The sequence below is a fragment of the Bombus terrestris genome, chromosome 4, assembly GCF_910591885.1.
Source record: "Bombus terrestris chromosome 4, iyBomTerr1.2, whole genome shotgun sequence".
Taxonomy (NCBI): domain Eukaryota; kingdom Metazoa; phylum Arthropoda; class Insecta; order Hymenoptera; family Apidae; genus Bombus; species Bombus terrestris.
In genome coordinates this window covers 18,232,155-18,244,516 of record NC_063272.1, presented here as the reverse complement: position 1 = coordinate 18,244,516, position 12,362 = coordinate 18,232,155, and the positions used below count along the sequence as shown (strand labels likewise).

The 12,362-nt window shown below is 28.8% G+C and overlaps 2 protein-coding genes across 4 annotated transcripts in view; one reads left to right on the top strand and one right to left on the bottom strand.

The window, feature by feature from the left end:
- The window catches only part of LOC100645187 (rab3 GTPase-activating protein catalytic subunit), a 31,609-nt gene extending 25,248 nt beyond the window's left edge, over window positions 1-6,361 (top strand). The window contains exons 7-14 of one of the 2 annotated variants that reach the window (XM_012307724.3): window positions 315-372; window positions 548-635; window positions 1,119-1,260; window positions 2,206-2,386; window positions 3,778-3,877; window positions 3,976-4,295; window positions 4,859-5,062; window positions 6,007-6,361. In XM_012307724.3, coding sequence (XP_012163114.1) covers window positions 315-372; window positions 548-635; window positions 1,119-1,260; window positions 2,206-2,386; window positions 3,778-3,877; window positions 3,976-4,295; window positions 4,859-5,062; window positions 6,007-6,231 — 1,318 coding nt within the window. In that variant the 3' untranslated portion in view covers window positions 6,232-6,361. Of the gene's footprint in view, window positions 1-314; window positions 373-547; window positions 636-1,115; window positions 1,261-2,205; window positions 2,387-3,777; window positions 3,878-3,975; window positions 4,296-4,858; window positions 5,063-6,006 lie in introns of both variants that reach the window. The other variant, XM_012307723.3, reaches the window with a different exon arrangement.
- A 1,590-nt stretch (window positions 6,362-7,951) lies between these two features.
- Window positions 7,952-12,350, bottom strand: LOC100645438 (transport and Golgi organization protein 6 homolog). Of its 2 annotated transcripts, none has more exons than XM_003394737.4 (8): window positions 12,102-12,350; window positions 11,888-12,011; window positions 11,296-11,527; window positions 10,694-11,227; window positions 9,405-10,604; window positions 9,125-9,329; window positions 8,908-9,059; window positions 7,952-8,387 (listed from the first exon to the last, which is right to left on the bottom strand). In XM_003394737.4, exons 1-8 carry the CDS (start codon window positions 12,154-12,156, stop codon window positions 8,103-8,105), a joined length of 2,787 nt encoding a protein of 928 aa, XP_003394785.1. In that variant the 5' UTR covers window positions 12,157-12,350; the 3' UTR covers window positions 7,952-8,102. The 2 variants fall into 2 exon arrangements, with proteins under 2 accessions (XP_003394785.1, XP_020718567.1); XM_020862908.2 differs by having other exon boundaries at window positions 11,888-12,017; window positions 12,102-12,349.
- Between the last annotated feature and the right edge of the window lie 12 nt (window positions 12,351-12,362).

The window sequence follows — 12,362 nt, the reverse complement described above, 5'->3', positions numbered from 1 at the left end:
ATAATCATAAAGTTTTCCGATAACTTGATGTAGAAATAAACAAAATTCAGATTGTATTAAGAAATAAATACGCGATATGAACTTAGACTTTTGATATAAAAGTAGAAAAGTAATATTCTCGAAATGGAATTATCGTTGTACGTTATAGCGACTGAACATAACAATTATATAATAAAAATGATTTGCACTTGATTGCAGTTAATTGCGGTTAATCGATGTAATTACAAAGTGTTGATATCTTGTATCAAAACGTGCATCGCTATTATTCTGCAAATTATGCTAAAAACTGCATAAATAAACCTGTTTTATTTCAGAGTGAGCCCAGGATTCCCGGATTCCGTAAGAACGTGTATATTGCATCAAAAACTTCAGGTAATATTCTTGCATTATCCTTCGTTAATTCTTTTTTCCTAAACTTGATAGTTTAAAACTAATTTATTATTTATTTTATTATAATATCGATTTAAGAAAAGTATGCGACGAAAGGATATTGTATTAAATTTATGAAATAAAGTATTCGAATTACCGATAAACGTTATTCCTTTAGATGATGAATTGTTGTATCGAAAAAAAGAAAGCAAGGGAAGAGATGGCGCATAAATCTCAAAGTGCAGATACTGACGAGTTTGAAACAGGTAATTTATATGTACATATGTATATGTTATAAATTTTTAAACGAGATTGAAAATTTATCGATCTTTATCTTTGCAGTAAAATCGAATTATACGCGCAAATTTGTAGAATTTATGCTTGGTAAAAGATAATAAAATAAGATAAAATTGTACTATATTAAAATTTCTTTCTTATTTTTATCTATACATGAATATGAATATAATGAATTTTACAGCAACGTATACGTAGATTAGACACGGCTTTTTCAAGCCGTGAAAATTGATAACGTAATACGATTATAAACTTATCTATCGAAAGATATTTTGGACGTAAATTATTAGAATGATATTATTAAAATAATAAATTAGATAATAAAGGGAAAAACGATACGATGAGAGAAATTAATTATTTACTTTTTAAACGAAACGAAAAAAGAAACGTTTCTTAAATCTATTTTACGATAAGACCGTATAATTTAAACGATGTTTTCCTTCCGATTGTAGCAGAATCGGAAGAAGAGGAATTTTTCGAATGCACCTCTGAGCAACCAGCAAACGAGGACGATTCGTCATCAAGAACGCAGCAGAAAGCGACGCATCTGCTATGGAACAAACCAGCAGGACGATTAGCCAAACATCCTTCGCTCAAGTATAAAACTTAGTTGTTGCTTTTTTAATTTTATACGTTTAACGGTTTTTCGATTTAAACACGTTTCTAGCAAAGCCACGTTTTGTGAAATATTACCTATTGTATATACGTCGACCGATTAATTTTGACGCTTAGAGCGTGAAATAAATTAAATACCTATTTTCATTTTAACATAAACAATGAAAAGAAATTAAATTTTATTTAATTTATTTACTCGCATAATTTTCTTATTATATTCGTATTTAATTACGAATAACGATTCATTTTCAGAAAATTGGTATATAATCGTCGGAGAAGATACATAAGTTAATAATTTATTTTCACTTGTTTGAAGTACTAAAAATTCTAGAAAGGATCGATTCATTCAAAGTTATTTTGTGCCGACGCAGGTTTTCCTAACTTACTTACACCGCTCTATTTTCCTTTCCTATGTAATGACGTGTTCCTGGATAATAATGATTCCACTCGATTAATATATCAAACAATCTATTTTAATTAATATTTTAATTAATATTTAAATCAATATGGCTGACATCGTTGAAAAATCGTTTATAATGAAAACATTCCTTACGATGAAATGCCTCGGTAATAATAATAATTACTGTGGAATAATTTTCCAGGAGTAATTTACGTTATGTGCGCGTGTTATGTTTCGTGAAACGTGGCTTTCTTAGGGATAGATATACCATTATTTGAAATAATAGATATAGTAGATCGACTCTCGAACAGTATCGTTATAGTTTACCGTGGTAAGTTATGTTGGACCACACTTTACGATATTTACTTCTATTTTCTCTTTTACGTTCTTCGATGATACGAATTAATAGTAAAATTTAATTAAATTACAAATTTCAAAGCTAAGTCGTTTCATTTTTAATCGTTATAGTCGCAAACGATACGAGGTTGAGAAATAAAAATACTTAATCAAATAATCATTTTATTCAGATTAATCCAAACTGGAGATCCTCTTTATCTGCCGATAACGCAGGATCCTGTACCAAAAACAGAAGATCAACTTGAGGAAGATGCCCAAGTGATGATGCAGCTTGGAACTAGCAAACATGCTTCGGAAATGCGGGCCAGATTAATGAGTGCCTCGTTATTGTCCGATATGGAGTCTTTCAAGGTGAAAATACAAAAATAAATTATGCAGGGTGTTTCACAAATAGATGACCAAACTTTGCCAACATATTTCACTCACCCTAGCAATGAAAGAGGATCATATATATAGGTACTTTTTATTTACTTCGAAGATTTATGCTTATTAATAGCTAGCATTAAAACGCCAGCACTACCAACACTTTTTACCTGTTTATAATTTTATATTTCTATAATCTAATTAAATCGTTACGTTTAATTAGATAATTTAATTAAAGAAATAGAAATCTAACAGAAATTCGTTTTATCTATTTAAAAATATAATAAATATTCTACTTTGCGTATTTTATATATTTTTTATATTACATGCATTCTGTGCAGTTTTACGTTTGTACATTTCGCAAATTTCGTGATGAAATTGAATAGTTTCTTTACAAAGTTGCCTCTGGAAGCGTACATCGTTTCTGTACGTAATAAGCTCGTCGCTCAAAGCTGACTTGACCTGTGTTGACTTGAAGTTATTTCTTCGTCAAACCGTCAATTATTTAATAGATCGATAAACTCTGTATCGTCCATTTGCCCCGCATTAACGATGAATTTGTAGAAAGAAAATTAACGCCATAAATTAATCTCTACGGCACATCACTGTGGCTGTACAAAACATCAATATCATTTCACTGGTGGTAGTTGCGTGATGTCATTAAAGAGAAATACATTTATGCCACCAAATAGACTTTTATTGGTCTTGAATTTTTGCAGTCTTAAATGAATTGTTCGCTAATTATCGTAAAAGATCGTTGATATTTCATCGATGATCAACCATGACACCGCTTTCGGCTCTCTTCTTCGAGTCTTTGTCCTGTCATTCGCTGATACGTTATAGCAGTGCCTTTCTCAATGGGCAATGAGAAAACGGAATGCAAGGTTTTCCCGAATGTTTGATGGGCGGCAACGCGTCTTCGTATTATCATGACCGAGTCTTTTGAACATTCACTGTTAATTCCTTCTACGTGTACTGCATTCGAAGCAGAAGCCTGAGCGAGCGCTGCTTATAATAATTTGTTCCGCGTGAACAAATTGTCCGACGGTTACGTTTCTCGATAAAAGCTGCAACTCGTATTTTAATCACAGGAAACATTGTTCTGCGGTTTCGTCTTCGGACATGAGTCTACTTTCATCGCGATCTGGTATGCGACACACTACCTGTCTTCAAAAAGGTTACGATATTTAATATGCTGTTTAACAAGTAAATGAGTAATTTTATCTGTTGTTGCATATGTACATGTGTAAATAAAATGAAAATAAAATTGAAATTATTTCATACGTTTTAATGACTTTCGAAGTTGGTAATATTTTCTTTTTTTTTTTTGGAAAAAATTTCTTATATAAAATATTAATCAAAGAACTTGTTAAACATAGGCAGCGAATCCTGGAGCAGTTTTGGAAGACTTCATTCGTTGGTATTCCCCAAGAGATTGGATTGAGGAGGATGTAACGGATGAATGGGGTCAACCTAAAGGTTTGTTATGAATTTCCTTATACTATTTAAATTAAAATTATAAAATGAAGAAACTTCAAAGAAAAACCTATAATTATATAATCTATTATCTGATATAGGTCACTTATCAGCAAGAATGCTGATTCCCAATAATCCATGGTCTACAACTTGGAGTTCAGCCCTGCCTGTACCTGCACATCGACAAAAACGTCTATTTGATGACACGAGGGAAGCTGAAAAAGCTCTGCATTTCCTAAGTACAAAGCGCATAGGCCAAATTGCTCAACTTCTCTTACCCGCATTAACTCATGCAGCGCTTTACACTTTGAGCGAACAAAAGCAAGATGCTTTGCCAAATCTACCTGATGTTACAATCAGTATACTTAATAAGTTACAATATGCTACGAAACCTATTCATCAAAAATTACATGTATATGAGGTATCTTTAAGCTATATAGTTATCGATTTACATTTTACATTTTACATTATGCAATATGATACATCTTATATTATTATCTCCAATGAAAAATGTTGTAGAACAAGGTTCGATGGTTTCAAAGGAGACATTATGGTGTTAGCTTTTTTATCGTCATGAGCTGAGACGCTCGACAAAACTTTTGAAAGTTACCATTTACGCATATGATTAACATATAATATTGAAATTAAAATATCTCCCAAATTAATAATTTTTTCATATAAAAGAAACATATTTTTTCATATAATATATGGTTTTATAGTAATGAATGACAAATTAAATTGAATAATATTATAATATTATATAATGTTATTGTATTATAATATATATTAATAATATAAAATATACGAATAATAGTAAAAAATATAGAATTCTATTAAAAAATTAATAATACTAAAATGTGACTCTTTGAAATCATTTAATGTTCATTAAACATAATTATATTAAGGTATTTCAAGATAATATCAGGTATCTTACTCTGTATAAATAAGCAAAGGAAAATCAGAAATTAAGTAAATTCATTTCAGGAAATTATTCGGGACGTAGAAGGTGTGGAAGCTCTTGTTGCACAAGTAAATTCTTTACAACATAAACTAGGTGGAAACAATGATTCTAAAGAATTTACGTCGTTTCTCATCCAGTTAATGCGAGGAAAGGAAGTGGATGTGCCAGGTGGATCCAATGGAAATATCGGTTCTCGAATAACAACAATGTTTAGAGATGCTCAAAAGGTACTAATTAATACTTGATTTCAGAGGGTATTCTAATCTAGACAACACTTTTTGAATCAACACCTTCTAACATCTGAAGATATTACTAAATAAATAAAGAACTTAATTTTTATTTTTCACATTTTAACTATACAAGATGTTTTGTTTACATTGAATTTTTTAATACTTTAGTTGCTTTTACCGATACAAAAAATTATGTCAAGATGAAGTTCATTTATTCAAAATGAACGACATTCTGATACACGATGTTTACCATTAAGATCTCAGAGTTTTCAAGAAAAAAGATGTTGCTCTAATCGATGTTCTTGTCATTCTCTATAAAAGGTATTAAGACACTTCTACTACTATTTTGGTTTGAGAGATATGGTAACTTTAATTTTAACATTTATCATATGTAAACAAAGAAAGATGCAAAATAGTGTTCTTGTGTTTATGTTTCCCATATATTCCATAAAATAAGTTTTACAAACAATCATCTCAGTATTTTTTCTTTTAGAAAATGTCAATAATATAGCAAACTTCGATTTTTCAAAAAAATTGATCTTAAAAGAGAAAATTCATAAATTAATCATTAATCATAAATTAAAAACATATTGCAAATATCAACTTCTAATTCATTCACTAGCCAAACGACTATATTTTATATATAATCAAAAGTGCAAATCAATTTATTCGATCATTTCCAAGAAAACTTTCACCAATTTGGAAAATTTCATTCTAATGTAACGTGGTTGAATTTCTTCTTTTAATTATAACGTGATTCTACAATTTTACGAATTTTGTATTAATACTTAAGAATACATTTTCGCATGATAAAAGCTAAGTACGAAGAGAATGCAAATATCCAAGAGACGAATTTTTTAATCATCTAGATTCTAATACTCTTTAATACAAATATTTATTTAACAAAAGTAATATGCTATTAATAACTTTGTATGTTCTAGGCTGCTCTTATAATGACCTCCCTCAATAGTAATCCAGACGTAGATGTTGCTGGAGATAAGTTTAAAACATTCCCAGAACCTTGCTGTAAAGAGTTTATTTTACGAATTGTAACACCAAGGCCCTCGCCAACCTCAACTCCACAACCACAAAGGCTGTATGTATGTCTTAAACGAGATGATATTCGTTTAGCTGGATTCTTCTCGAAAGATACGATATTTTTATAGTCCACATTCTAAGACCTGTCTAATTAAGAATGTATTGATTAATGAATACTTTAGAATTTCAGTCGTTTCTGTCTTTCCATCTTTTCCAGTTGTGTGAAATAAGTTGTTAGAATAAATTTTCTATGCATTAGTTCACTATTATTCCGATTTCCCTATCGACAAATTTGTATATAAAAACTGCCATAAAAAAGAAATGGAGAATTTTTTTGATAAGTTATTACAAGATGAAAAATTTAGATCTTTTTCAAATGATATTAATGTGACTTTAACTTTACTTCACAATTTTTTTTAAAGGAAAAAATATTACAAAGTGGCAAAATTATTCATTACATTCGAAACCTTTTCTGCTAAAACATAGATAACTGGCTGCCATTTCTGCAGAGTACTGAAACATTTAAGATAAAAAGTTCTTTCTGATTTATAAACCAGAATCTATTATCTGAAATGTGGCAGAAGACTTTTTGAAAGTTGTAGTGCTCGTAGAAATGGCAGTAGTTTGAGAAAAAAGAAACCTTTTATCAAAAAAATCAACTGTAAACACTTAAAAAGTCAGTAATTGAAGTATCATAAAAATATTACATTGAAAAATAAATAAATTATGCAAAATATTCCTTCACATTCCTAATTTTATCAGAAATTTGAATTTTGATAAATTCCTTTGATACAATATTCTATTCTAAAACTTTAAGGAAAATAAAAGTATATATTTTATAAGTATAGGGTGGTGTATTCTCTTAATAGTGTAGTACATGTGAAACAACATCAGTGTATTCACTTTATATATATAATGGTTACAAAAAGTATGTATTTGCATATACCCTTATTTTCCAATGAAGCACATTTTTATCAAACTCAGACATATACATATATAACAACACATCATCAACATTTCTTCATATCATCTTGACAACTGTGAGATTCTTAACACGAATATTTTGTCATATCTAGACTGTGGATGTTTGAACATTTATGCGAAATTTAAAACTTCAAAAATGCATAAAATACATATAATATACAAAAATATACAAAATATTAACAAAACATTTAGTAGATGAAACAAATTTCTGTTTAGGTTCTATTTTTTTAATTACATTTACAGAAATATGAATTTCCATAAACATTCGCAGTCTAGTTATATCAAGTGATAATTAGATCTATTGTTTATTGTTCGTACAAAATACTCATTGGTAACAAATTGTACTGTTTTCATTCATTTTTAGCCAGCTTAAAATAATTATCTATATAAGTGAAATTCACTCGTACTTTTTCTTAATTGTATATTCCGTAATTGTTCATTCGTGTATCTAATTTCTTCTTCTTCTATTACTCTTATGCTCATTAAGTGAAGTCTTTATAAACTCATTTTTTCACAAAACTATTTTTTTCGATACGAAATTCTAATTTACATAATATATGTACCAAGATATGTTGTTGATATAGTAATGGTATTGTATTAATAGTATTATATATATATATATATATATATATATATTAATAATAATATTTGTTATCAGTACATTAAGTATTGACAAAATGTATTAATGCAAAGAGAACTGAATGTTGTGTTCAAAGCAACAGCCTTAAACATGCTTGTTTCTGTAGAGGAAAAAAAAGGAGACAATGATCAATGAATAAATTAATAACATTGACAAACTTTCCAAACATGTATAAAAATATGTAAAATTTGAATACTTTGGTCAGAGACTTATGGTAAACGAAATCAATTATACTTGCTTTTATTTAGAACTATAACAAATAACTCAAACTTATACATTAAAAAAGAAATAATGAATATAAATATTCTTTGTAGTAACCAAATAGTAAATATTCTTAAACTATATTTTTTCATAACGGTACTCATTATTACAAACCTAAAGAATAATTTTTTTTTCAAGTTTTGGAGAAGCAAGGATGAAGTCTTGCACAATTAAATCTAATTCTTCCAGCGCTATTTGAGCATGTAATCGTAGTATTAAATCCTCATCGTTGTCTCGTAAGTGTTTAAGGCCACGATATAAATCAACCAAATCTTTACCCAGGCTTGTTAATGTATCCCTTCCAAGACCACGGAATAATAAAGTGCTAACCATAACTGCAGCTCGTCGACATTCAGGGACTTTGTCTGTTTTTACAATACTGGTAATGCAATAGATCACCTGAAGATTTATATTAAAACTCATTTATAATCGAGCTTATATATACATTCAAAGCATAATGTACTTAAATATATATTAAATTCAATTGTATATAATTATATATACTTTTAGTAAAAATTCATTATGATATAAAATATAATAATATCAAACGGCAATTTTTTGTGAAAAAATAAATCTGAAATAAAAACTAAAAATCTTTTAATAAAATTTTCGTTTAAAGAAAATATTTCTAGTAATTTATAAGATAAAAGTTGTTTTAGAAAGTCAACATTTTGACTACTCTTTTTGAGCTACATTAATAAAATAGCAAATATGACAGAAAGACAAGAATATACCAAGTTCCATGAAGTCGATATCTACAATTTAAGAGTATATGTATAGTAAGTTTTTAAAACGAAAAAAACGGAATCTTATATAAATACATAATTGTCAATTTCATGAAAAATCGCTCTCCACTTGCTAGAACTACGTTTTATGGCTTTATATAATATTCATATTTATGTAAATTAATTGAACATACCTCAATAACGTCATTCCCCAAACGAAAACCTAGTACTTTACAGAGTTCAGCTAAGCAAGAAAGACTAGATGCTCGCATTAAAGAATCTGCGTCTCGTATAGCACATAAGAATCCGTTTATTAAAATATTCTTATAATACGATACCATTTCACCTATAAAAATATACAATACTGAAAAATTTTATATACGAGGAGAAAGGAATCTGTACAAGACATACCTAAATTTCTGGTCATTTTTACAAGTATTTCTCCTAATTTAACTCTAGTTTCTATATTTATGTCTCCACCAGAAATACGCTGTGGTATATCAATATATTCCTGTACTAATGTTTTAACAACTACTTCTGGATATGAAGTGGCTAAAGCACATAATCCGTTAATTGCTGCCAAATATATAAACGAATCTTCGTGTTTCACATTTTCCTATTAAAAAAAGATATACAATACACAAAATACATTAGAAGGTAGTGAAACTAGAAAAAGATTCTTTTTACCAACCATAAACAATTGTAGAAGAACTGACTTTTTAGAAATAGTATATGGATCCATATTTTCAATTAGTTTAGTAAGAACTACAAGTGCATGAGCACGTACAGGTAGTAACGGATCCGCAAGATCTTGAATTACGTTATCGAATCTGTTTGATACTATACAACCGGCTGACACGTCCTGATAACGTTTTTTTCCTGGCTTACCTTTAGTTTCAACTAGTTCTATCAGTTCTTGCATTAACATTAACAATTGAGATGGAATATTTGAAAAAGCACTACATTCTTTCAAGAATCTTACAAAATCATTGAATACTGTCCAATCTAAAGATTTCTTTCTTTCGTTTACAATCATTTTCACTAACATTAAGCCTACATATAACATTTCATAGTCTTCGTCTGCTGTCAAATCCTGTGTTCTTTTTATATGCTGATTAAATAATAATTTTATAAAATAGAACATTAGTTTTGGATCTTCAACTTGTGATTCTTGCACAACAGATATATTAGCTAAACTTGATAGAAGTTTCACAGCTGCTAATTTTTCTTCCATCTTTTCCATTGTATCTTCCTGAGTTTCTAACATATTTTGATCTTCCATTTGATCTACTTTTATGGAATTTGATAGAAATTTTAATAAATAGGTAAACAGTTTAGTTGATAAATTTCTTGTAGTAAACGTCAAATCAAATAAAGTATCTGCAAATTCTTCATATTTGCAAGTCCTATCTAATCCAAGAATTTCAATTCCACCTGCTGGTCCAAACTTTGATTTCAAATGTTTCCCGTAATTATTAGTTACATAGTGTCCAAGAAATACGGCAAAAAGATTAGTATTTAATGGTTGTTCGTATAAAAGCAATAGTACAAGTTGTTTTAGTTTAGATTTTAGTACGTAAGCACTTTGTCTAACAGTGTTATATAATGAAAATAAAGGAACAGCTACATCCATTAAAAGTTCAGAAGGCAATTTTTTAAATTTACTTTCCATGGCGACAAAGCATCTTGTTAAATTTTCAATACATTTTTCCACCTCTTCCTCGCTTTTCACCTCCTCTTCATTTTCTGAATTTATTAGTAATGGCTCACATATTACTTTTACAATATTTTTAAAGCAAACCATCGGATTGTATTCATAAAATATAGTAATGCAGTAGCTTGCTATTGTTGCCGAATGCATAATCCGGGTTGAACTTAAAAGATTCAGTAACTGAAACAAATATAGTTTATCCTAAAATTATCAAGTATTCAAGGAAATAAATATGAATCGCTAATACAAAAATAATTTGTAAAATGTACTTGTGAACATATGGATTTATAATATTCATCAGGATTAATTCCATGTGATGTAGCTATTAATCGGGAAATAGTATCCAATTTATTCCAATGTTGTCCATAATCCAATGGGTTTTCACAAACAATAGTTACAATTGAAATAATTCCATTAGGTTGCATTAGTTGTTGTACTAAATATTTGCGGGTTTCACGTTGGAGCCATCTTGGTACTCCTTTAATGCCAAGAATTACCATCAATTCTTTCATGCATATAGGTAAGGGACAGTTATTTAATAACTTATGAAACAAACATATAAAGTGTTCTTGATCTTGTTTTAATTTATCATGTATATCTTTAGTCATTATAAATTTAACCTTGCTTTCATTTTCTTCTTGAGTCGGTATAGTGTTTTCAAGTGGTTTTATCAATGGAGCATAGGATAATTGTAAAAGTGCAGCGAATAAGGATCCTATTTGAGCAAGTATTGGAGGACGAAACATAATGTCATCGTATAATTCTATGACAGAATTAACTGTGAATTTTAATCTCTTATATTTCTGAAATAAAGGAAATATTTTTAATTTTCCCAATTAGTGTTTTTTAATGCAATAACTATAATTCATACTTGGAAATCTGATATATCTTCCTTCCAGACCATCAAAACTCTGGGACATAATTTAGCCAAGTCAACTCCGACACCGGGTAAAAGACAAGATATAATTCCTATAGCAGTTATCATTTCTATACAAATTTTTATAGTACGAAATTGCATAACGCTAAGTAAAGATCCATCGTTTGTGGAATTATTCATCTTTATATTTTTTAAGACATATATCATGACATATATGTACCGATACCTAAAAATACATTATTGTGAATTTTTGAGACATCTTTAATTTTAAATAATTTTATATAACTTTATATAATCTTAATGTGTTAGATTAGATTAGTCATCACATGTCACGTGCCATTTTGTCATGCATTGCACTTTATTAATCGACAAAATATTTTTAAATGTTTGAGATGCCAGAGATACTTGTTTATCATTAATGTAAAATGATTTTGAGCATTGTTTTTTTATTCGATTGAAGAAAAGAATAACAAAATTGTCTTTTATATTGTCAATTTATATCATGGCACGTGCAATCGAAAAGTTGAAATTCAGATGTAGCTGCCAACATATTATATTTAAAAGTTATAAAAAATGCTGACATTACCTAATATCGTCAGGTCCATTTTCATCTTCAATACTGTTAATTACAAGGTTTTCATCATTTTTCACTAAAACCAGTTGTACTTTTTCCAAAGCCTTCTGTAATCTTTCATCAAAGTCAGCCTTTCCTAAAACTTATAAAATTATAAAACTCCCATTAACAATTTTTAATGATTATAAAATTTACTCGTTTTAATATATAAAAAATGTCATCATACCACTTTCAGTTTTATTAAATGTTGTTAAATGAAGCAGTATTTCATGATAATCCATGTTTTTGTTTATTTAATCAAAAAACTAAACTATTACCTCAAAATATAAATATAATAGGTACATATCAAAGACTAGGAATTGCAATCACGGTCAGATAAACTGATCTCGACACACATATATCGAAAGTACAGAAGAAACCGTTCGAAAATTGAATTGCGAAAAATCAACATGGAAGATAAGAAGGTTCTCGTTCTGCGCATACGTGA